The sequence below is a fragment of the Micropterus salmoides genome, unplaced genomic scaffold (assembly GCF_014851395.1).
Source record: "Micropterus salmoides isolate LMB-PRFRI ecotype aquatic unplaced genomic scaffold, ASM1485139v1 Ms_hic_scaffold_8, whole genome shotgun sequence".
Taxonomy (NCBI): domain Eukaryota; kingdom Metazoa; phylum Chordata; class Actinopteri; order Centrarchiformes; family Centrarchidae; genus Micropterus; species Micropterus salmoides.
The window spans coordinates 17,297,682-17,324,868 of record NW_024044570.1 but is presented as its reverse complement, the minus strand read 5'-3'; the positions used below and the strand labels follow the sequence as shown (position 1 = coordinate 17,324,868).

The following is a 27,187-nucleotide window of genomic DNA, read 5'->3' as shown; positions in this document are numbered from 1 at the left end:
CAGAGACACAGAAAATTCAACCCAACCCATTAACAGATTAGGATGTATTGTAAATATTGCTGTATAAGGAGTGTTTTGTGTGACACTGAAAATAAACTTTTAGTTATAGGTAAATCTAGTCTTGCTATCAGGGGGTGCAAGCTTGAAAGAGATTTTTAAAAACATGTTTTTTTAACATCAACATGACATCAATTATCTATGTATGTGCCAGCCTGCTGTAATAAAAATAGCAGATAATAAAAGCAGAACACAAAGCACAAAAATTAACATCAGTGCAGTATGTCACACTATACAGACAATATAACATCCTGCGGACTGCAGCTGTCAAGCCAAGCTCCTCAGAGTAGCACATTGCCAAGCACATTCAATATCACACAACAGAAAAACAATTGTTGAGAATTATTGTGAGCCCGCTGTCAGGTGTGAAGAAGTTTCGGAGACTGAGACTTAACATAGCATGGTTTATTGAGCCCGGCTGAGGAGATACAGTGCCAGCATACAACATGTGAACACGTCAAATGCCAACACCAAATCTGAAGGATAACATCTTGTGGTCCCTTTTATGTTTCTGTCTTCCCCCTATTGCCTGTAGGTTTCTCTATTAGGTCACCTTCATCTAGAAAAACAATCTATCTGATGTTTAGATTCCAATGCTTCATCATATTGGAATCTCTCACTATCCAAGAGCTGTACTCTAATCTGTGGAGCCAGTTAGTTCTTGTAAACATTCTTGTATGGCTCAACCTTGTAAGATTCCCAGAGAACACTGATATCTGCTAGCCTGACATCTGAGCTACTGTCTCTAGCTAATCAGTCTATTGTTGCCTTCTTGACGAGGACAAGTACGTGTGAGAAATACCTAAAGCTATAATGTCAAACACTTATGGGGTCAGCTAAATTACTCTAAGCAAGATCTGTCTTACCTTTCCCTGTTACATCAATTAAGACACCTAAGAAATATTCTCAACAACAATCTCTGCATGTATCTGACACAAGTGACCATTATGCACAAAAGACCAACACTAAACAGTCATGCTGTTAAATACAGATATTGTTTGTACAGACCAACAAGACATTAGATATGAAAAACATAGAAACTAAATAAAACTACAGAGAAAACAGATTTTGTTGTTGTCTTCCAATTCGAGTAGGGCTGCAAATAATAATTATTTACATTACTGTAATTTGCCGATTATTTTCTGTTGATTTTATAATTATCCATTAGTCATTTTGGCTATAAAATGTCAGAAAATAATGAAAAATATCCAAGAAGGCCCGGTGTGACATTTTCAAATTGCTTATGTATGACCAACTGTTCAAAATCCAAACATATTTAGTTTACTATCAAAGAAAAATGATCACAATCAAGACACAGGAAGTAGAGAACGTTTGGAATTTTTGAAATTCTTGTAAAAACATTAATTAAACAATAATTTGTTTATCAAAATAACTGCTGATTCATTTTTAGTCAAATAGTGCCTTTAATATGATGATTCTTGGCAAAAAATATAGACAATAAGTTCTTCTATATAAAATACAGCCAATAGAAGTTGGTTATGCTGCAGGTGAGGATTGAGATGTGTTTTTTTTTTCAAAACTGAAAACTTTAAATCAATTGTAACTGACATGAATCCAAGCTAAACCATGCAGCTTCTGTTCTCTGTGAAGGAGCATAAACTTTGCACTGCTACATCCCTACTTTCAGAAGTTAGGATAGAAAAAAGATGCTTCTCTTATGGTTACAGTTATTGTAAAATGTTATAGACAGGTGCTGCATCCAGTTTATAGTCCCTGAAAACTTGGTTTGAAATCTCAAATATGTCCCTATGACATTCAGTCAGTTTAGCTAATCTTCTTCAATAAGACTATGTGGGTGTGGTTTGAATGACAACAGTCTGACTACATTAAAAGCTGTCATCAGACTGTGTGTTCCTATAGGACCACATCTCTCATAGTGAGAAACTGAGAAAATGTTTTCCTTTAAGCCTTAAAATAATATTTAAATTATTGTTGATATGATAATAATAACCTTGGTTAGTCTTTGCTTAGTTTGCACAGTTTTATCAACACTTTTATTAATAATGTGGCCTAGGACCTGAAGTACATCGAGTACACTAAAACGAAAATGTAGTAGTGTGGATGTAGTGTAACAGTCTGTGTGTGGAAAAACACACCTGAACTTAGTTTTTAGCCCAATCATAATCAGACATTACTAATAGATATTCAAAATCAACTAACTCCAAATGAAACTAAAACTATAAATTTCCGGAAAATAAGATTTTAATGATAAGCTAAATTATAATGATAATTTATTTCATAACTGTAATAGTAACTTAAATAAAAAATAAACTATTATTACCCTGGGCAGCGAGAACAGATCGAAATTCTTGTTAATCCTAGCAGGTACTTGTATCATTGCTAGTTTTGCATGTCAAATTTGTTGCAGTGGATGTCTACAAGCAGACCAGTCATTAAAAAAACAACAATTTGAAGTTTAAGGTTTTATATACTGTTTCCAATCTGTCAATTTGATTATTTGAATGGCCTTAAGCTGTTCCTATGCAGTGAGTAATAAAACTGGAGTCAAAGAGCACTATAAACCTATTGACCAACACAGAGAGGTTTATGAATGCAAATGCTGTGACCGTTATTATTTCTTCTGTTTGTGTGACTGACCATTTCTCGTGTCGTAGAAGCAAACAGCGCTTGTCAGTTGTTTACTCAAACTGCCAATTTTATGTGTCTAACATGTCACAGCATATGGATCTGTCCCTCACTGAAAACACAAACATGATTTAGTTTAAAGACGGACAATCAGTGCGCCTATCCACCTACCAAATTAATCCCAACAATACAGAAACACATACACACACACAAACACAAGGATAATTGCTTTTTAATGATCTCACATTATGCAAATGCTCATCATGAAGGCATAAATCTTTGGAGGAGTTTCTGCCTGACCACATGTAATGCCAACAGACTGACATATTATATTATATGAGCAAAGTTAAGACTTTTACTGGCCTCAATCTCTGTGGCTGCATCATATTTATCTAGAAACGGGCAAAATTTGGTATAGCAGTGTGTTTAATAGCCTACCAAATAAGCACTGAATCCTGTGAAATATTCAAATATCTGAAAAATAGAAGTGTGAAAACCACAGCAGTGCGTAATGCTCAATTAGGTATGAAGAGCAGCGGCACTGGATGGATAGATAGGTACAATATGAAAGGACGGAAACAGGAAAACATCTCCAGCCTTTGATTAACACAGAAAAACTGTAGATTAAGGGTTTTTCTTTCTATACCGTCATCTCTCCAGGATAATGCGGACCCTTTGGAGACTTCTCCCAAAAAGGGAAAAAAAGGAAATCCTGGAGTTCATCTCAAATGAACTGCTGGCTCTGTACGCACTGTTGTTCTTTCAGTCTCTGAAATACAGAGCTAGGCCCATGAATTATTCTCCCCCATTCTCAAAGTCAAAGTGAAGTGGAAAAGTATACAACAGCAACTTATGGGGGTTTGTGTGTGTGTATGTGTGTGTGTGTGTGTGTGTGTGTGTGTGTGTGTGTGTGTGTGTGTGTGTGTGTGCGCGTGTGTGTTAAAGAGACAGAGAGAGAGAGAGAGTGTGTGTGGGGGTGAGACAAAAAGAAACAAAAAAGACAGAGCAGGAGGGAGAGAGATATTGTAGTTATGTTTAAGAGGTAGCTAAGAAATTAATCGAGCCAAGAGTTTCCAGCACCTGTCAGCATGGGGCATAAATCCTGAATCTCAGTCCACATGACATTTACTATGAGTGACGGGGAACAGCGTTTAAAATATTTCAAACAAGCACAACAATAGATTTAATCACTGGTCACTTTTGATTAAACTGCAGTTGTGTAGATTAAACGGACAAAAAGAAGTTACAAGAGAAAAAATGTCCTTCCTAAACCTTATTTCAGAGTCTAAGCAAGGACCAGTGATATCGATCCATGGACCTTAACCCTCTTTTTGTTCTTTGGCGGAGGGCGATTTTGTCATTCATAATACAGTATGCCTACGCCTGGAATGGAAGTAAGTCCCAGGAACATGTCCCAGAATCATAATACAGGCTAATATTTAAAGTGCGAGGCTGAGCGAATCACGTGGTGTCAAGTTCCTTTGCAAATCTAATTTCTCTGGGGGAATTCATCACTTTGAGGATGCAGGTGCTTGAACCAGTCAGTCAGCATTTTTTGTCTTTTATCCATCTAAACTCAATTGAAAAGTCTTAATGAAGTGCACGCTACAGGACATGATGAACTCCTATAGGTTTGCTTTTCTCCTAAAACTTAACATTGGATTGGCCGACAATAAGTTCTCGGCTGCTCCATGCAAAAAGACAGTTTCAGTGGCATTGACCTTGTTTTTTGTGGTGTTTTTTTTTCAGTTTTACAATTAATGGATCAGTTTCTGCACGACACAGATTGGATCCTTGTAAATGCATCCTTGTGTCTGGTAATGATTATGTTTCCTCTAAAATTTCCTTTGATCCTTATCATCCACATGCCCTTTTGTTGATGTTTAGATCCCAAGCTACATCTCTTTGTTCCACTTAGTACAACCCAGCTATGCGATAGCGTCTCCTCGCGTTTTGTCCTTTTCTTTCTTCCTCTGTGGCAAAAGCCACCAATTTAATTGAATTTCTGAGCTTTTAATGTCTGCATTACACTAATCAGAGCAGAAGTGAGTAGAGTTGTTTATCTTGACCTTGGTAGAATTACCAGAGGGTATTTGCGGAGATGCTAATGCTTTGAAAAAAAATACAAACTATTCTGCAAGATCGTAACTTGAACTTATATTGATCAGCTAGTCAAAGGTTCTTATAGACATTCCAGATATTGATGTGAACTCCGACAACAGAGAGAAAGCATGTTCTGGTGACAAAATGCTGTAAACTCACACCAAAGACACACAATACTCTACTGTGACTCTATTTTACAGACAAAAGCACTGCCTTTTATATATAACAATGCCAATGTGAGCAAATACATTACGCTGGATGATTCATCAGTCACAGACAGTAGAAAGATAGGGCTGCCATTAAAGTAAAGTGCAGGCATTCTACTATCTCACACAAACAACATGCAATATAACCTTCCCGAGAGGGTGGCATGACTGCAGTCGAGGCAGAACACAGTGGAATGCAAAATACAACCCCAAATACCCTAGGGCCCAGAGGCAAATTTGATTAAAAGTTTGTTTTTCTTCACTCTCAACAAACGGAGGAGCTTGTCGATGCGGCACTGACAGTTAATTGGACTTGGCAGGGCCACGAGTTCATTCGTCAGCATTGTGTGGGGCTTGCCTAGGAGGAGCAGGACAATCGATGTCCCTCAGGACAGACTGTAATCACTGCAACACTCCAATGAAGTCCAGGGTTAAACATCAGGAGATTGCAGGTGCACCAGTGGATCTGAGAAAGACTGCTAATATGCTCCCACTCCCAAAGCAAACCAAGGACACTGCAACACAGCACCCAAAGGACTGTAATGATCCCTAAGAGTTACGCCTCGAGCTATTATTCTGACCGAAATTATCATGAACCCAAGGTCCTGAGAGGTGATATGGGTGTCTATAACAAATATTTACAAGGTTTACAGGTTGAGAATATGAAGTAAATTTTTTAGGCTTTTCTCTGATCTTTCTTTTACTTTTTTAAAAAAATTATTCAAACAAAACTAGTAGACATATACAACTGAATATGGTTTGTTGTTATATAAACTAGCTGAAATGATTACTTTGGTTCAGGCGGCCCACGTGAAAAGCAGAGTATGACAACTTGGCAGACGCAGACAACGAGTGGGTGGTGTTTCTCTAATACTCCTTCCACTTTGAAAGGATTGCATAGAAAGTGTGATCTGTGGTTTCCAACCTGGGGGTCGGGACTCAACCAAGGAAAAAAAGAGATTTGTCCTACACAAATTATGACTTTCCTCCAATCTAAAATAATGAGTAGTTTTACCTCTTCGGGCCTCTTTTCCCAAGAAGACACTGCTTTACTTTAAAGGATCTCAAGCCAAAAAGGATGTGCCACTGGTCAAAATAAAATAAAAAAATGATAATATTAAAGCATGAAAGGAAAATATGTGGCACAGCTGGAGAGAATGCACAAGACAAAACCATGCAACGTTTTAACACCATGGCAGTGTAAGTCTGGTGCGTGGAATTATGTCTGCCACACACTGAACTGTAAAAAGGTCATCAAAAGCAATGATCAATAAAAATCAATTGAATCTTTGGAAACAAACTCCATAAACACAGCGATGGACCACAAAATCAAGTGTGACTTATAGACTGTGAAATGAGCCTAAAACAGCTTTGTTTTACATTACTATTCAGGAGATATCTTATCTCTCTAAACTGTTATAGCATTTCAGCTATTTTAGACACACTGACCTTCTCTTAAGGACAGGAGATAAGGCTCTTTAATGTCCTTATTAAATCAAGCCATCAATGCAGAATCTCAGAGCTGGGTAATATGTTCCAGGAGCTCTTAACTCTCTCTCTCTCTTACTGACTAATAAGCATCACGGTGATAATGACCACTGGAACTGGATGCTGTATCTGCTCTGTTCAAACGATCAATGATCGTACGTCCTAACCATCACCATGATGTGCCATCATGTGCACCAGCTTTTTGTGCTCAGGTTAGATGCATGGGAAGAAGGCACACTCAAATTCACTCACACACACACAGATCCACGCACACATTTTAGGCAGTCTCCCAAAGGTAATGGAGCAGTGAGCTCTTGGGGAACAATAAATCCTGTTTAATGGGATGGTACAAAAAAATCTTCAGAGCCGCAAAGTAAATCTGCATACTGGGCCAGTGAGACTTATATGCACAGAAAATGTTATCAGACATGTATGTGTGTGTGTCAAACCAGTTGATGCATGATAGTAATGCAAAACCTCTTCAAATATTGTGGTAGTTGCTTTCTGTGAGAATATTTTAATTATATTTAATTCACAATTAACATTTGTGTGTGTGTGTGTGTGTGTGTGTGTGTGTGTGTGTGTGTGTGTGTGTGTGTGTGTGTGTGTGTGTGTGCGTGTGTCATCAGCAGTAAAGAAGGCTATAGTCAGCCATACTGTGTGTGCCACAAATCATTCAATGGACTGAGCATCAGTCAGTTGAAGTCTGTGAGAAATACATTATAAGTTGCTGATTTTTAGGATTTCACTGTAACTAACTTGTGAGAAATTAGCATTGGTCACAGGGTTTTTCATAATAAAAGGCTGTTTTTTTACAATAAACGTCTGCTGGCATGTAGGTGAGAGTTTTAACATAGACCAATCAAGAGACAGAGAAACATCTCTGATGCCACATACATTTGCATTTCCTTTTTGAGTGTATGCTAATACTCTCCCTTTTTTTTTCCTTCATCTACCATTTGTTGGCTGTTGTTCTTTGTACTTGTTCTGTACTTAAGGAGAGGAAATGCTGAGTTCGGGAGAGTAACCGTGCGTTCTCTCCGTGGCCACGTTACATAAAGAAATGATCCAACACATCTATTTGACTCCGTATTCTTTGGGAAGGAATTATTTTCCCTGACAAGTCTCAGTACAGTGATTTACACCACACATAAGTCATGTGAGTCACTACGAGACATGCAAAGAAAGATCTGAGAGGCATGCTGTCCAAGACACATCTTGAAACATCTTTATTAGAGCCTCAGCAGTGACATTCACACAGTTCAGTCTGTTCTGTTTAACAGCCAACACACAGTGCCGATTCCTTAACTGCACATTCAAAGTTTGTGTGTGAGGTCCTTCCTAAGTTCTTAGTAACTATTATTAGACTACTAGTAAAAGTGTTTATTTAATAAATCTGTTGCACCATTAAAACTTAAGAAATGTCTAAAGACTTAAGTGATTGGTAAATCAGTTGCTAGCATTTGCGTAAATACCGATGCTACAGCTGGTGCAATGTACGTGGCTGATTACAAGGCCCACGAGGAACAGCGACAATTGCCATGTGGATCGCGAACAGATGCCATCATCCATTCATTCACACTGTGTAGGTCTATATTGAGTCACTGTGCTTTACTTGGTCACTATTTGTTCTGTAGTTACTGACATACTGTGCAAGCTACTTTGCGTTGATTTGTTAGTATAGACAGGCTAAAGTTAGTCGGAGAGAGCAGGCTATGGTGGTTTGAGTCTAGGGAAGACAGTTAGATTTGTGTTGATAGATTTGGCACTTTGGGCTGCTGTCAATGGTGCTGATCAAGGGCTGCAGTTTTGCAATTGGATGGAGTCGTAGTGTGTCTGTATGTGTATATGAGCATGCTTTTTGGGGCGTGGGGGTGTGGGGCACAAGAGAAACATTTGCACCAGGGCCAATTACAAGTATGTTACGCTGCTGGTTGCTAGAAAAGATCTGTAGCGCAGTCCAATCAAAAGCAACTAACAGTGTAAACAGGAAGTCACTGTAGCATCAGCTGTAACATAACTGAACAGTAAGAGCCTGATCAGACAGAGTGTGCGCTTTGCAGGTTATAAAACATGGCGAACTGCATTTTTTTTTTTTTGTTGAAGCCTACAATAAAACATTTTTATAAAGCAGCATGTGCATTTATTTAATTGTTGCTAGGCAACAACCAAATCATCTGTATATACACACACTTGAAAATCTGCTGTGATTCGTTGGACCTAGCAACACAACTTAGCTTAAAGGGGCCATGTGTAGTTTTCAGTGGCCTCTAGCTGTGAGGCAGATTGCAACCACTACCTTTCCAAGCATTGATCATGTGTGTGCTCAAAAGAGAGATTGACACACAAGAGACAGCAACACATGAAATGCTGGAGACTGAGGTAAACTCCCATTGCAACGTTACAGTAATATTTTTATCAGCTTGACATTAACTAATCCATGTTCGGGGGATGAAAATTTTAATTGACTTGCCGTCGCTGTTAATCTTTCACTGGAGAGACTCAGCAATGGCAACATAGCTGCATTTATTATATGGTAACAAAAATGGTTACTGAGCTAGACTGAATATTATAAATTAGATTGTTGCCACACTTAACAGTATAACAGTTAGACCATAGTAAGTACCATTACTGTACTGAATGGGTCTGGAAGTGTGTTGAGACATGTTAATCCTAATATAACGTGAATAGGTCAGTGTGTACAGTTCAGGATCAGGAGGCAAGAAGGTGGGGAGCGCGCATGAACGTCACAGCCTACGTAAACAAATGTATTTTGCAGGAAATCCAACCCGATTACTTCACAAAGGCTGTCATAGGCAGGTGAATGCTTCATTTTTTTTCTAATTTGCCTCCAGCCCTACTGTTTTCTGTTCAAATAATGGTAATCAGGATGGTAAAATAGCTCAGCCACCACTAGTTTTTCCTCCAATATTGTCATCCAATTGGACAATGGGAAAAAAATACCAATGACGCTGGGTGTTTTTCTGCTCTGAGTTTAAGTTTTTTCAACTTGCGGTGTTCAGAGCGCTTCTACAAAAACGCAAAGCCCTCAGAGCATCTAAAATGCGGGACGCCCAGAGCTCATTAGCAGCCCACAAAATGCTTAACTACCTATAGAAAGCAAGTGGAAAAAGATACCTCTCACTGCAAAAACCACACTTTGTCTGATCGCTTTGAAACTTAAAGGGTGACCTGTGTAGTTTTCCTTAACTTCTTGAATGCCCAAGAAATCTACAGAAATAGTCAAATGATAACTAGGTTAAGATGGAATTTAAGAAAAACTGGTGCAACCTGCTCTAGTTCATCAGCATGATATGGAAAAGAGGTGATATCACAATGACCAAATAAATAATACTGTCACATACTTGGTAGTATATAAACTGGCTGCAGTGCTCCCCGGGAGCACAGTATACTATACAAAAACAAAGGTCTGTCAGCACAGGAGGGCTTAATGGATACACTCACACACACATACAGAGTAGTAACTGTGTTCCACAAGGCACTATAGATTGGTCCATCTTATGTCCCCTGGAGAAATACCGTTGCCTGGGCGCTTTGATCTATCAAAATGAATGAGGCAGCCGGCATCGACTGTTAGAAGCAGCAAGGAACCCCTTTCAGAATGATCAAGTTAGAATATTTATGTTTCTTCCAAAATGTCTCACTTTACATGGTTGTATAATGAGGAATTCAATCGATTTAGACTTCTTCTTTTAAAAGGTGGTGTGGAGATCAAATCTCATTTTTCTAGGGGTTTTTTTGTTGATATGGGCCCATCATCTCAAAGAAAAGTGACTTGTTGTTTTTATACTAGCACATTCAAAGGCACACACACTCACACAAATATTTAATTCTCTATCTGTAAGATTAATGAAGAGACAAGTTTTGAGAGGAAAGTAAAGAGACATTTGGAGTGATGTGTCAAACCACAGGAAATCTGTGTGTACATCTCTGTGCCGTTCAGTGTAATTCACAGTCTCTTGCTCTTTGACAGCAATGCATGTCAATGTCCTGCTGCTGTGGGTTTGGAGAGGAACCATCTGGCTCAGACGTACTTCTGAGAATAATGTGTAAATCCTGTCGACGGGTGCCAGAGGGAGTCCTCACAAGGGTGTTTTTCAAGCCAAAATGAAGTTTAACTGCATGGATTTTGGTCTGGCTACTCTTTTACACTGCGTCTGTGTTGGTTGTCTTCTGCAACGAAATAAGTTAATGAGGCCAAAGGAAATATCTGCCATCTCTTCTTGACCCAGCCCAAATTCTTACTGCAACACAATGACTTCAATATCTAATCAAACCAATCACTGATTTAGAACCTTAATAATGAATAATCTTACTGTTTTGGTTGACAATTAACATAAACTAGCTTGTGCCCCCAGTCTGGTGCAATATCGCATAAACAAGTGTTCATAGGCCACATTCATCAATTAAGCATAACACTCGCAGCAGTGGCTGCCTTCCCATTTGAATACATTAGGGAGGAATATGTTACCTCACGGACCACGGCTGACCAACCACATTAGATTTGACTATTAAGTGTGATAGATTTCTCCTTAAAGTGCAAAGGATGCTCTGTGGTTAACAAAGCCAAACTACTTCTTGGACTTTTCAGATGCTTATCTTGGTAGCATTGATTTTTATAATCTCTGCACATGTGGGTTAACATTTCCAGCACAATAAAGAAAAGCAATCTCCAAGAAGGCAGACAGAAGAAACACTAAAAGCTCCATATTAATGCACATTTATTCTCCCTGAGCACCAAGAACATATCATTATCCGACTGAAGCACTGATGAAATCAATGATAGTGCTTCGTTGCACATAATATTTTAAGTGATGGCAGTCATAGCTAAATATACCCTGTAAATACAACATCTATCTTTATCATTCTCTTCATTTGAAAGCTGTTATTACAGTAGCATATAGTGACCCATCAAAAGGGATGAAATCACGTGCTGAAAAGTACACAGCAATGCGAGGGTCATTTCTCTGCAACTAGAAAAAGTCTACTTTTAAACCCAAGAAACTCACAATTAAAAAAAAAAAAACATTCAATAAACTCTTAATATTCTACAAAGATTTGATTTCGCATTTCATTTCATACTGCTCCGTTCTTCTTACAGCAACATACTATTTTTGTTGCAAACTACAACCAATAATATCACTACTTTGGCAAAACCTAGTACTGTACTTCAGTTGACTAAAATGACTAAAGACATAGTGTTCAGACCCATAAGCAGAGCTCCATATAACTGAATTGCTTTAGTGAGACTAATATTTTTTTAGGTGAAAATCCTATTGAGAACAATGTTGTTTTTCAAGGCAAACCCTTTTGAAAAAAAGTATACACAGTGGCACAGAGAAGACAAATGGTACATTTCAATGTAAAAAGAGACGAAGGAAAGAAAACACAAGCACAACAGAGAAAAACAGAGAGGAAAAAACAAACATTAATGAATATATGTCACCACAGTCTTAATGGTCCAAACTGTTAAATAAAAAAAGTTTAAAAAAAAATTATTATATGTGATCAGAGAACCATGTTCAAGACCACATTCCACAAACACAATACACAGGCATTACACCAATCACACAAACCAACAACAACAATTAATCATTCATCACACTTTTGGGAAAACACAACCTCAACTCAGAATGTCCCAAATCCACATTTCATCGATGTAGTACGGGACATCATTTGCAAACAAAAGTCAATAGCAAACATTCTGTTTTGCTGTTTTATTTGTGGTCCACGTCTACCAGTGTGCCCTTGAGATGAGTCTAAGACACTCCAGGACTCTGGACAGGTCACAGAAGAGGTCTGGTCTCAGTGAGACTGTTGCCTCAGGTAGGGGAAAAGGATGAAATGTTTTCTGGCTACAGCAGGTGGACATCAGCGGGTGCAAAACAGGCGATATTTTTCTTCAGCCTTCACCACTGTTCCCAACACAACTTACTGAATCTCTCCCACCTTATCGCCTTCTCTTTTCTGGCCACAAACAGTCCAACTCTTTATTTTCACCACCTGACCCATTTACAAAACTGCGTCCTGGTGGGTGCTGCTCCAGAAATGAGGTCCAAGCCTTTGATCCAGCTCCAGATCACTGGCTGAAAGGCTGTCACTTCAGCTTTAGGCCGCCTAGCATCCCACGGCAGCTCTTCATCTCCAAGCCTGGTCGACACACTTTTTTATCACATTCACACATCCTTCATCATGTGACCAGTTCATTCTTCCCTCTCACCAGCTATCATATCAGGGGATTGGCTTTTATGTCAACACAAATACCTCAACTCAAATACAATAGAGGTAAAATAAACAGCAAATGAACCACGGAATTGATTGTGTTGGAATGGAATAGATTTTCAGCCCATGTGAGCCATAATATGATGGCTGCATTCACTTACACAAAGACTACTTATACTCACATCACCTAACTGAGCTGGGTGAAAGTAAAATTTACAGTGAAAGACAAAAAAAACACACTGAACCATTTACACGAAGGAAAAAGAGGGCAGATTTAATTTAAAAATTGGCACGCATTCCTCATTTCTACAGATGAAAGCTCATAAATGAAAAAGCCTGGAATCATGCCTGGTATGGAAATCTACAGTTATGAATAATGCCTCTGTCTCAATCATCAAGTCTGTTTTAATAAGGTGGATTAGCCCAGCACCTGGAAGCTGAAAGGCACACACGACTGCACTCCTAACCAACCAAGAGTGGGACAAGAGTCCCTGGGGGCCCTGAACCTCACATCCACCCTGTTGGACCCTCATGAGTCTGTAGGAGTGAACAGCGGCAAACAGCTCAGGCTTGTCATTTATGCCCATGAATCCACCTCCAATGGGCCGGCACCGCAGCTGGAGCAGCTGATTTACACACAGTTGCTAATCAGGGAATGGCTCTCTTGCTAATGAAAACTCATAGATCTATACAATAACACTACTGATATAATTGTGGCTTCTATTACTCATTCCTAAACATGCAATAGGCAATAACAATTGAATGCAACCAGGAGTTGAAGTTAAGATTTTGGGGTCAGAAATGTTGACGTAGAAAATGGTGACGGCCATTGCCATCTCTGTCCTGAGCTGGGAATAAGGGCCTCCTGTATGCAAATTCACAATGTCTCTGCAGACATAAATATCACAAAGGAGTAAATATATTCTTTCCTCCTGCCGGGCCTCTGTGACGCTCCAGCATTTAGCTGATTGCAGGATGGATATGCTTAACTCCACCCTCCCATCCCTCCTTGAGTCCAGCTCTGGGGACTAGTGGGAAAACCCCGCTAGAAGGCCAGCACAATGGTTTGTTTCAGCTTGGCATTGATTCATCATTCCACTGAACAAGTCATAGGCACCAGTCTAATCATGATTAAGACCATAACAGAGAGCTGGGTAGACACAGGGGGGATGCAACCATCCATCCATCCGCTATATTCATCAAGCAAATCACTTCCACTTCCAGCAAATGAAAATTAATTCATTGTGACTTACCTGTTCCATTGGCTGTGTTTGCTAAGAAGAGAGGATACAAAGCTGAGCAGCTTTGAGATAGACGTACATTGAGGCAAAACAGTTGTAGGATTCACGTTAAATTCTTATGGACTAACAGGCTGTGAAAGCCATTTAGGAATAAATGAGTGATTCATTGTAGACTTAGGGAGGAAAGTGCACTCACCACTAGAGCAGTCCAGTCCGCCCCATCCAGGCTCACACTGGCATGTATCAGGAGACACACAGCGACCATGGACACACTCCTCTGTACACAGAGCTGAGACAAAAAAAGACATTCATCATCAGTGTACTTTATAATTGAGTTAACACACACACACACACACACACACACACACACAAGCAGGGTGTAAAACATCATTAAACCACCAATAAACAGCATAATGAAAACCACCAAGATAACAGCCAAAGGAAAATGGCCCATAAAATTGAACACTCAATATCTCCCTAATACCATCAAGGGAGTAAATCTTAGCCATGGCACTCATATTCAAGATCCATCTCCACTATTTGACACTGGGCTAAATGATTTCTTAGGAGATTGAGTCCTTGGTCAACATCCCTGTTTATCGCATAGCTTTGCTTTCCACAATGAGCTCTTATCAGCAGGTTTTTTTTCCATGAAGGAACAAGCTGTAAATCCCTTTTAATTTGATCAGCCAGTGCTTTGTCATATAGTGATGCTTTAATGTAGCAGGTCCAGGCACCACAGTGTTTACTAAGTATGCAGTTTTCTTGATCATTCATATTGAGCAACACGGCACCCAATTGATTGGGTCGGCATCAGTATTCCTGGGAGTGTGTTCACAAGAGTTGGAGGTTTGGTTCAGCTGGATAATAAAGTGACCTACATGGAGGGGTTTTTTTGCCACAGTGCCATTTTTTTTTTTTTTTGATTTAAGCCAAGAAATAAAAGTATGACAAAATAGGCACTTAGCATGAATAAATCTGTGGCAGCCAAGGTCATCTGGCCAGCAGGGTTAAGACAGACAGGCTCTTATCTAGGGAATGAGACAGTCAGGCCAATACGAAGACAGAGAAACTCTGCCTGATGGGAATCAGCAGTCCGCTAACATGGCCTGTAGAGGGATGATACACAACCCAAGGACAGCAGAACAGACCAGCCATAGCCTTAACTGATCAGCCCTCATCCAACACTTCATCCAAGTTCTGCTTCTTTTGTTCTTTATTTTTTCCTGTTTTATGATCAAAAGTGAAAAGGGGGCAGGAGGATAGCATCTGTGAGTTTTCTTTAAACAACATAAGACCTGGGGCAATTTTTCAGCTCTTTGTGCAACACTATGGGGCTCATCCTGCAAGCAGAGAGGTCAGCAGAGAGCTGGCTGCAGGCCTACACAGTGCTACTATAGATTATCACTCAATCAGGCTTCGATTAGGATCCACCGCCAGCGGGAGAGATGCAGGAGAGGAGAAAGTTCCCAAACACTCCATTGCTAATCGCAGAAATGCTCCCAAGGCAAAAATGGAAACCAGAGATTGAAAGATAATTTACGGCAGATTTCTGAGCATCAGTACTCTGGCAGAAAACTGTCTAATTACAGTAAGCCAGCAAGAAGAAAAGGGGGATGGAGCTTCCACATTTGTGCTGACGAAGGTGTGAGATTGACTACGTGTAATCAATGAGCCCACAGTATGCCGAGTATTCAAAGAAAAGAGGAGACAAATTCAATGTCACCATAATGAGTTGATTTAGTTTACTTTCAATCAGCAAATTCTGATCAGCGAGAACAGGGAAATGCAAATGTGTCACATCCTTTAGAGAAAAAAAAGAAATATGGAAATGAAGTTTTGAATATGGGAGAAAGGACAAAGCGCACCTTTCTCCTGAGATCTGAACCGGTGTACTGAAGGGATGGCATAATAAAGTAGGAGGTAGGTCTTTCATTTTAATTGAAATTCATGAATCACTCTGCTTAACTCATGTCTAAGGAATCTGTTGGAAAATTGAGTCTTTCATCTAGATAAAAGGCTAATCTAACTCATTATGCAGAGGTGTTATCAGAACAGGAAACAATAGAGCTAATTGGTGATTGTCATGCAGCGTTAATAAATGTTATATTCCTGCCCAGTCAAACTACAATCTTTTAAAATGCTGAATAAAAATACATCTTTATAGTCTCCAGTTTAACTGCGTTATTCTTCGTTTTTGGAGAGTTGTGCTGCAGTCTGGAAAAAAGACCAGTATGATTCTGTTTGTTTATGATTTTTGTAGTAGTAGTGTTTTTAGTACACTGGATATGGAAGTGAAATTAAAAAAAAGTGGCACGTCGGGATGTAGCTGATGGCTAAATCAATCTAAGAGATATGCCTACAGAACATATCAAACAACTCCCTCCAAAGCTTCTTCCACATGCCATCTAGCACAGAGATGATTCTTTTTAAAACTTAGTCTTTGAAGCATTAAAAAATGCAACAAAGCCAAAATGAAAATGAAATCAAAGGCACCGAATCCCTTTCTGGAGAAAAATCTCATCATCTTCCCAATCATCAAAACCCAATGAAATGTGCTAGCGCACTACTGCCTGAAACTTTATCAAAACCCAACTAATTCTGCCACCAAAGTCATTTTTAGAATTATATTGCACCACTGGACAGGCAAGAGTCATGCAGGAGTCATCTGGCCTATATGCTCTGCAAAAAGAAGGACTCATAGCCCTGCAGAGCCTGTCATCCTCTGAAAATATTACGAGCTGTTGCCATTAGTGAGTTCCCCTCGTGCACAACCATAATAATCATGCTTATTAGAAGGGAAATGAGTTCCTCACATCCTCTACATAGGCTAGTTATAGATTAAGGTAATGACTTACGACTGATCAAAGGTCACAAAATTAATAAAGACCCCCAGTCTAATTAAAGAGAACAGATCAAAGTTCAATTTATGGTTGAGAACTTTGAGAAAATTAATCACTTTTCAAAAACTGACTGAAACAAAAGAACAAACAAAAAAATCTTTAAAAATAATGCTGCTGATTTAATGTCAAATGTATATTAAATATACTGTATATACCTTATGTACTCTTATTCTCCTTTTGTGTAAAAATTTTATTCCATTCTTCACATCCCCAGATTCATTCAGCCACCTCTCATTGGAGCTAATGTAAGTGTTGATGTGGTACCATATGACCAATAAACCCAAACAAAAAATAAGCAGGATTAAAAGGCAAACACTCTTGAAGCATTTATGACTTTTAATGAAATAGACTTCATGGAGAATGCTACAGTAAACTAAAAATACACAGGGTGGGGAGGGGGTGGTATAAGTGTCCTGAAATAGACAACCTGAGTTAATTTTAGGTCGATTTACTCTATAATGCCCCCTTTTGTCACTGCATGCAAAACAGCTCGGGGAGTACAAATCTCTTAATCCTGGGAGTGAGAGTGCTAGGATCAGAAGGGGTGGAACACTTTGCAAATGCAGCAAAAAGCAGAATTGCCCTCTCGGCCCCATCAACTCAGTCCCCCAACTTCACCTGAAAGAGGGTTAAAGGAGAGACCAGCTGTTTTCACAGTTAGTCTGACATAATATCAAAACAAAACATATTGTTCATACTGTGGGGAGGCCAGATTTGAGAGGCACCTCAACAGTTTGCAGACACACCTAGTTAACACGCTGAAAAGACTGTTATTGAACAAATGGCTTCATAATCAATCAAATGGTTAATGAATACATTATTGATCAGTCTGCACCTCCCTCCTCAAGACCCCCAGATAATCACACTGGCTCTTATTCTTTGCTGGCTGGCTTCCCGGTGCTCTGCTGCCCTGAGGCAAGTAAAGCCTACACAAGGACAAGCTCCTCTGTGGTCAAAGAGCATACCCACATGGCTGCAGTATCACTGAATCAGTAACTCCCTCATGTTGCAAAAGATCTAGGAAAATATTAAAGCTCAATTCTAATCTTAATTTAAAAGGAATAAAACATTAGGTAAGGCGAGAATATCAAAAACTTAACTCTCAGAAGCTATATGTTCTGTCTTTATTTGGCCAGCATGCCAAAATATGCAGTTTGATGTGTGTGAATAAAAATAGAAATGAATGACCATTAATGAAGCAACAAAAATAACAGTGAAGGACTGTTATCAGCATATTGCAACAGTCCAATTTTCACGGCTTCTGCTCTTTTCATGTTTTTGAATTCCAGTGTGGTTTTATGCCGGGTGTTATACCTACTCAGTCTGTAACCAGGACCCTCTTGGCTTGTTCATTTTTCTCATTGTTATACAACTTCGATTAAATGACTCTTGCTGGAAGAGTAAAGCAGTGAGCAGTCTACTCTGTACAATAATGTGCCTTCATGTTAATCCATGCTAAGTCATCTTAAACTGAGTAAATTCACATGGATGGTGGCATGCTAACAGATGAGGTAGTGGTGGCATGTTATTACTGGGCGTTCATGATAAACAAGATCAGACTGGAATGGGGCGACAGAGGCAAGCCACCCACAGAAACGATCAATCCTAATATTTCCTTCTTTTTTTCTAAATGTCTAGCAAACATAACCACCTGAAATGTCATCATCGAGGACAAAGGAGTTAAAAAAAGGACACTCACGAACACACAAGTCTCCGCTCTCAAAGTAACCAGGGCAACACTGTGAGCGGCGCCTATACATGGTCCTCACTCCCCGCCGGTAAGCCGTCTTATAGCTGATCCTGAAAAAACAGACACACAGAGACAGCTACGTGACGTAAAGAGTGACCCTGTCTGAAGGGCAGGAATACATATAGAAGGTTAAAGTAAGTTGAAGCATGATTTCATATTGTTATTGTACAACGAGGAAAAATAATTGAAACCCAGTGGAATTTTGTGTAATACACAGCTACATAAAAGTCAGTATTTGGGAGGTGACTCTGTACTTGTTTAGTTGGATGCCCACTATAAACCTTAATGGAGTAATTAAAACATTTACTGAAGTTAATTACAGGCAGAGACATCCTGGCTCTGACCACTTCACTGTCAGCCACATTAACAAGGACATTTACTATGGCCTTCACAGACTTGGCTGTTATTTTGGGGGACACTAAAGGCCACTGATGACACAAACACGGGGACAAATAAGGAGACTCCGACAAACGTACCTGTGCCTTGTGCATTTAAACCAGTTGAGGATGTCTGTGCATCTGGTGTAGTAGATCTGGTCAAATGGGTGAGCGTAGGATTCCTGGACAGTCACGGCGTAGCTAAAAAGACAGAAATGTAAAGACACCAGTGGTGAAAGACACTGCTGGGAATATTTTCCCAGCAACATTTGTTTGCTTCTTGGTTTGACGAAAAAAACAATAAAAGCACAAAGGTCCTGTCAATTGATACAGTTGCAATAAAAGTCATACAATAACTTTGATATGCAAAGAAAGAACCTGAAAGGAGCTTTTAAGTGATTCATGTTTGTGATACATGCAACCAGAGGCAGTCTGAGGATATTGGAGGACCTCAAAGCCATGAACACAGCTCACTTAAGGAATTCATTTTAATGCCAACAAGGTGGAATCACAATCCCTAAGTACCCTCACCTTGGTTAGGCAATATTCCAGATAATATATCTTCACAGCTTTCTTTCCTCCCCTTTGCATTGAGGAGAGATATTATTTCTGCTTATTTCTCATAAGTGACACTGCCCAGCACAACTAATAATTATTCAGGCTCTATGGCTGTCATGATTGATTAGGATGAGAGTACACTGATCAATTTGCCTGCGTATTTCATTTGAAGCTGCAACTCCTCCCATCTCTCAGAGCTTGGCGACTTGAGCTGTGTGAGATCGATACTGCTGTATGCACTTTGAAAATAGATCTGGAACTTTAGTTAAGGGCGCAAGAAGCAGGTACACTGAAAAAGTTCCAGGATCGACAACATCAGCCCTGGGAGTTGGTGCTGCTAAACTACAGCAGATTCTCTTCCAAATGAAAAAGTCAATGTAAACACAAGAGGGTAATGCCCACCTCTCCCAGTGGCTGCAGACATTCGGGTCATCTGGGTTCAGACTCCATACACTTGTGCTCAAAGCCAGAACAAGCACCAGGGTCTGCAGGGCAACAGATGACCCCATTCTTCAAACTGAAAGGGGGGCAAGGAAGAAAGATTTACGATTATAACTTGGATCAGATCTCATATTTTCCTTTCTAATAAGAACATATTTGTACTTGGAAGTGCTGCACACATTTTTAAAGTAGTTTTCCAGATTATCTAAACAAATGCTGATTTAAAGGAATAGTTAGATATTTTGGGAAATTTGCTTATTTGCTTTTTTGCCCTTTGGTAAATATGAAGCTACAGCCAGCAGCAGGTTAGCTTATCTTAGCATTAAGGCTGGAAACATGTGGAGCAAGCCTGGCTTTGTGAAAAGGGAGCAAAATCCACTCACCAGCACCTCTAAAGCTTACTAATTATTTGCTATGCATCATTTGTTATACATAATTTGCTTAATCTGTACAAGAAACAATGCAAAACAAATGTTGTGGTTTTTATGGGAGTTATTTACAGTACTATTTAACATAGTTTGGGCTATTAATTAGTGAACTTGAACATTACATTACTGTGTCTGGGGATGAATAAACACAGAATAAAATGATCCAATGGCAAATTTGAGTGAATGATGCACGGTTAAAAGTTGCTTCGCTTCTTGTCTGAACACAAAGTTAGAGGTACTGCCTGGTAAGTGGATTTTGTTATCTCTGGACAGAGTCAGGCTAGCTGTTTCCCACCATTTCCAACCTTTATGTTAAGCTTAGATGACTTTCACCTTCCTTTTATCAAGAAAGTGGTATCGATCTTCTCATTTAACTATCGCCAAGAAAGCAAATACAAGTATTTCCCAAAATGTCAAACTATTGCTTTTAAGTTGTTTTCAAGCTAGGACTGTTAAACAACATGCCTATGCTTGTTTAACAATCGCTCTTGTGCTTTTCTCCTTCAGTAAGACCTTCTCCCTGTGACCGTGACAGAGATGCAGATTTGTTTAGACCAGCAGGTTATTTCATTACATGTATGGGCAGAGAGCACATATGATGAACAGACATGACATTGATGGATTCACTACATGTGTAGGTCTTAGCAAATCGCTATCGAAGATAAAAGCTGTATGGATGACACATATGACTGACACACAATATATCTCATACTTTAGGATAATGCTTTGTTCCCATTACCAGTAACATAAATGTATCTTATGTATGGTGATCTGTCTTTGGGCTGTGGACATGATATGGCCTCTTGAGAATAGAAAACATTGTATAAACTACAAACACATGAGAATAAATACAGGGAAACTGACTCTTGACTCGTCTATGTATATGACTCAATGTGTAGAGATCATATGCATATGTGATTCTGTGTTTGCATGTATACATTAGGTTTTGTGTGCACTGTATGTGCTTCGTTATGTTACTTGGGAGGTGTTCAATATTTCTGAGTGACTGTACCAATAACACACACATTCACATGTTCAGCTAATCTTCTGCATTGATAGCCGCATGTAGTTCACTCACATGTGAAAGAAAATCAATCAGACCTCCGCTTCTTCTAAGTAGCAGTTCATCTGAACAAGCAGAGGTTATAGTCATGTTCATTTCCTTAACAGGATGATTAATCAAGATACACACATGTTAAAGGGCTACATCCAATTTCATATTCAGGCACTTCTCTGAAACAATCCTGTTGAATAGTATAGGGACCCTGCCTGATTGACCAGAAAGCTTTTATTGCTCCTGTGATTAGACCACCACCCTCAGTCATTTCTTCGAATGGCTCTTGACAACCTAATAACTTGTCATGTCACATTTTCAAACCTCACAAGTCCTCAGTTCCAAGCTTGCAGTGGGAGGCCGACAGGTGATAAAATTTGGATTATTCTAAATATGTGGCAAGATAGCCATAACACACAGCCAGAGGCACGTGATCTTAAACTCACCTAATCGTACGGCCTGTGGTCCCTGAGGGTTTCTTTGTGGATGCTGAAACAACTCTGGAAGCACAAAGTGACAGAAGTGTTGCTGTGCCTAGACACACACACACACACTCTTGCTGGGAGAGGTGATGACAAGTTGGAGATCTGTGGGAGATAAGAAATATAATGAGCTTATGATGACACACAGAAGACACGTTTCCTTGCTGGTTCTCAACACGCATGCGTGTACACAAACTCATAAATTTCTTATGGGATCAAGAATCTCAACAAGGGTATAGTTCACAAAACCTTGAAAGGCCAATTTACTCTGCATAGCCTCCACATGCAAACACACAGTTTTCATTCCATTTTCCATTGTCCCTCCTACCTGATATCCACAGACTCACTACGTTACCCAAGGGAATAAAAGCCTACATTAATTCAAGAGGGCCTGATACAATGAACTCTGTTCACACTTCAAACACTACAAGTGGCTTATCCACATTGTGACAAGATCACATTATCTGTACTCATTAACAAAGCCTACAAAGCCTAAGGGTTATTGCAATAAATATGCAGGCGTGAGCAGAACATTGATATGTTTGTCATACCTCTCACTACACTGCTCCTAATGATTCCTCCAGAAGGTCAGAGAACGGATTTGAGATTCTTCTTCCCTTCTTTTGCAGTGAATTCTGAATTAAGATGTAAACACAAGCACAACACAATAATATGGCAGTTTTTGTTCTTGTCTAAATAAATAATTCAACATTTTTCTTTTGTATGTTAACTGTTGCTAGGGCACAGCTGAGTGGACATTGAGTCAGAAGACTGAAGAATAGGTTGACTCATTATGGCTATTGCACACACAAGTAAGATTATTTAGAGAGCTCTGCTTGGTAAAATGATCTTAAATTAATCTTTTAACAGAGGCTCAATCACACAGCTGGCTAATCAATGTGCTTCACTACTACTTTTACTACAGCAAGCACACATGAATCAATAAAATAACATTAACATTTGGACTACAGGGTTAGATTTAGCAAATTTGGTAAAAAGGCCATCATCTTCATCATTTGTATCCACTTTCACTCAACGGAAACCACAGAAAAAATAGAATTTTGCTAGTGCTCAAGTGTGGTAATAAAAGTTAAAAATTTTAACCTCCATGTGACAATGTTTTTATAATAAAATATACATTTTTACCCTTCAGATTTGTCTATCAATCTCTGTGTTCAATATCTGTGTTTTTTGTTTGTAGTGAACAGGAATTATTTTGCATGCTGCATTTATTTCTCAATCCACAGTAATCTGGGAGCACGATGAAACAGCACACAAGTTCATTGTCTAATGTTATCAAAAATCTGCAGTTGCAAATTCTGACCTGGAATCAAATCTTCTGTCCAGGTTGTCACTATTGTGCCGTGTTATCACACAGAGATTTAATGCCAAATATGATGGATCTGGTCACAATCTACCTCCATTGAGATATGTGTGTGCAGCATAGCATGTGTCAGTAGAAGAGGCTGGTGACTTTAAAAATCTGAATGTCAAGGACAAGAAACTCCCTGATATTTTGTCATGCCTGAACAGATCCTTTAGCGTTGTCCTTTAGTGTGAATTGTAACATTTGCATGTTTAAAAAAAGACCAGATGTAGTCCACTTTAACAATGGTACACTGCGTCTAAATTAACTTCTTTATTGTTGATTTTAAAAATGTGAACAAAGAACACTGCATAAGACAGACAAGTCAGATCAATACAATGCTCACCACTTGGGGGTCTCCTGTGTCTGCCGACATCCACAAAGACAGTTTGTTTCTTTTTTGACTTCAAACATGTTCACTTTACACCAAACAAAATGCTCTCCAGAGACTTTATTCCCCCTAAATGAATTTCTCTCCTGTTCCTCACTACTTTGATTACTGAGACTACAAAACCCTCTCATTCGCTGAGCTGCTGCATCTGATCCCAGTGACAAACTGCTGAAATAGCAACATCTTTTTGGATACTGATGGAGACATAAGTGCAAAGTACAACAGGCAGGGTATGAGGTGTATGTAGGATGTATTGTATGAGAGGACAAGAACTTCTGAATCTTGAAATGGACACCGATGGGTTAACATCGGACACCTGCTTGCAGAAACATTGACAGTGATGAGCCAGAGCCACCCTTGTCCCCAGTACTGCCTATCAGCAGAGACATCTGCATGATTAAAGCCATGTATCTTCACTGTGTGACTTATTAAAGTGCAATGCAATTAACCACCACGTCCCCTGGCTGACCATTGCATGCACTCTTCCATGAATGATGCTCAGCATGCATGACTGACTGGCACAAATCTGAAGCTCACTTCCCATCTATAGATCCCAGCTGCTTCGCAGGCTCATTTTAGTGCTCTATGCGCTCATTCATCACAATGCTCAGTTTCTTCTTGCTTATGTTAATTTACATCTACATAATGGAAACCAGTCAACAGAAACATTGCTTGGTATTGCAATCTTGTCTGGGGCAGCAGAGAGAATGCCTGATCAGTTGTGGGCTTCTGTGTATAACATGTCTTTGCACAATCAGCCTATTATCCCTCCTCTAAATTCAAGCGGAGGGATAATGTAAAAGTTTTATGAGAATTCTTCTGGCCACTCAATCTGTTTTGTAATCACTACTGAAGGATTCCCGCAGCAACCTAATTTGGAGTGATCTAGAGGTTACAGGTGTAACCACACAGTACAGAGTGCCAATGAGATAAGCCCCACTGCTGGCCATCCCTGTCTGCTGCTGGGGACTGTTAGTCATTAAGAGTCAGGCCTCATTAGAGAGGCCATGGTGTGGTGGATCACAGACACTGCTTCCCTTGGCTTCAGCCACATACCTGAGTGTCTGATGTGTTAGAGGCCAGGAGGAGAGGACAAGGACATGTCAGGGGAAGTGCTGGTTTCTGACAAGTGGAGCAACAAAAAAGCACAAGCTGATACTGGCCGCAAAAACTGTACTTAAAAGCTCATTGCGGAGTATTTTAGGCACGTGGTGGAAAGTAATGTACAGGAGTACAGTTTAGAGGTACTGGTACTTTACTTGAGTATTTCTATTTTCTGCAACTTTATATTTACACTCACCTACATTTGTGAGTATGATTAAGTATTTTTCACTCCAGTACATTTATCTGACAGTAATAGTTAACTATGAGACCAAAAAAGGAAAGGAGAGGTTAGACTTGTACTTTGCATTGTGATTAAAAAGTCATATTCTAAAATAAGTCGGAGGTTGGAGCTGGGAATGACATCACACCTGAGTTGACAACGTTCCAGTTAACAAGTTGGAAAACCTCGCACGGCCAGCCACTGTTTACAACTAGCCTGATTAGCTATTGTTATGCCGGTTGATAAAAAAAAAACACATTGTGCAGTATTTACTCATACTAAACATTGTAGCAACACCTCCACAGACAACAATTGGACAGCACTTTGTGTACGGAACTTTACATGAGACACAAGTACACAGAAGAGCTAATAAACAGTATAAACTACAGTTTTCACTAACTGTTGATACTCTGTTGATAGAGCAGCCATCTTGGATCACAAAGTCGGGGTAATGCAGTTCTCCCGACTTTCCAAGTTGGAAATCCGACTTAAGGGGGCGTTCCCTTTGAAATTTCCGACTTTGAACTCAGAAATTCCAACTTCCCATGTCAAATGGAATGCACCATTAAAGTACCACAAAGTGGGTGTGTACATAATTAGGTAAAGGAATTTCAGGGGGCCGTGTCTCCCGCTAGATAGCTATGGACTTGGCTCCTATAGTAGGTGCTCTACTTAAGCTCACAGAAGGTGCAGATGGAAATCCTTAATACGTGGATCACTTCTGTGATTTCCTAATTGCTGTTGATGATTTGCTTTATTTTATTTGCTCTAGTGCTGTATTGTGTTTACGAGTAGCCAAAAACTTTTGTTGTTCTCCCGGTTCCTTTTGTTTCTGTTGCATGAAATCATGTCTTCTCACTTTCTTAGCTTTAATATAGCAGTCTTTAACAGTACAGCTTTGTATCCTCTGTTTAGAAACTGTGTTTGCATATCTTTTGCCTCAGTCACAAAATCTGGCTCCTGATCACAGATCCTCTTAAGGCGTTGCAATTGTCCATACGGGATGTTCTTTTTAAATGTTGGGGGATGAAAACTATCTGCCCGAAGCGATGTGTTTCTGTCAGTTTGTTTGCAAAACCAGCAGTATGGAGTGTCCATCATTGTGTTTCATTATTGTGAGGTCCAAACAAATCAATCTGTTTTGTTTTTTTTGCTGATGATCTTCTGTACTTTTACTTGAGTATACTTTTGAATGCAGTAATGTAAAGGATATAAACATTTCCTCCACCAGACTCTGCTAAAAATTTCCATTGAACATTAAGTTAGTTTGTGCTGATCTTTATGGCAACAAGGAAACTAGTTAGGGATTTTTCTTCATTCCTTCGTTTTATTCTTCTCTATATACTAATAACTTTAAAGAAGCCAAACACATGAATTGGCATAGGTGTTTTGAAGTCATAAAGCCCGGGAGAGTGTTTGTCACTGCATTTATGGGAATTTCAGTAATGCTGACAGCATGAATTGCAGTCAAGGCAGCAGTCTTATACCTGATCTCAGTAAAAATGCGCTCCTGGGTACTTTACGTTTTATTACACTTGAATGATTAGGAATGCCAGCTTGACATGATCCAGCTAAGGATTAACTTCACAGTCTCTCAATCTCAGGCTGGACACTGTATGACTATAATACTGCTTAATTAAAGACATAAGTATTTCAAACCATTTGTGAGGACATGGTGAGTTCACATTGTTTTATATAAGACTATAAAGCTCTGGGCTTTTGCATTCGTCCAAGCTGAGCGTGAACATGGAGATGAAAGACAGAAGATAGACGTGCAATATTGATATTATCAGCATGCACGACATTTGTTTGTATGCAGTTTTCAGTTTCCCTAGAGAACTGGTGTACTCAGCCACCAAAGCAATTCACTGTACACTGTGCACCTGATGACATATTGCATAAAAGAATAGAAAATATACAAAAGTAGTTATTTTATCTGAAGGCTTCATCTTGAGTATTGCAGGTGTGCGCTACAAGTGATAACTTTGATTGCCTGTACAGTCACACAATCAGTCTTTTTCAAATCAACCTGAATTTTTTCTTGCCAAAGGAGTGTGGTTCTTTTTTTCCCTTTAGGTCAGCTTATTTATGTTTATAATGTGTCTAGAGACACTGATGACGAGCATAACACATCTATCGTAAAAAAAAAAAAATACTATATGTTTTAG

The 27,187-nt window shown here is 39.4% G+C and overlaps 1 protein-coding gene across 3 annotated transcripts in view; it reads right to left on the bottom strand.

The window, feature by feature from the left end:
- megf11 (multiple EGF-like-domains 11) overlaps positions 1–27,187 on the bottom strand; it is a 74,375-nt gene that overhangs the window by 36,402 nt on the left and 10,786 nt on the right. For 2 of the 3 annotated variants that reach the window (XM_038707137.1, XM_038707139.1), the window contains exons 2-7: positions 22,490–22,573; positions 21,903–22,043; positions 19,936–20,050; positions 19,075–19,176; positions 18,548–18,648; positions 14,142–14,234 (exon numbers count right to left, since the gene is read on the bottom strand). In XM_038707137.1, coding sequence (XP_038563065.1) covers positions 14,142–14,234; positions 18,548–18,648; positions 19,075–19,176; positions 19,936–20,042 — 403 coding nt within the window. In that variant the 5' untranslated portion in view covers positions 20,043–20,050; positions 21,903–22,043; positions 22,490–22,573. Of the gene's footprint in view, positions 1–14,141; positions 14,235–18,547; positions 18,649–19,074; positions 19,177–19,935; positions 20,051–21,480; positions 21,531–21,902; positions 22,044–22,489; positions 22,574–27,187 lie in introns of all 3 variants that reach the window. The other variant, XM_038707138.1, reaches the window with a different exon arrangement.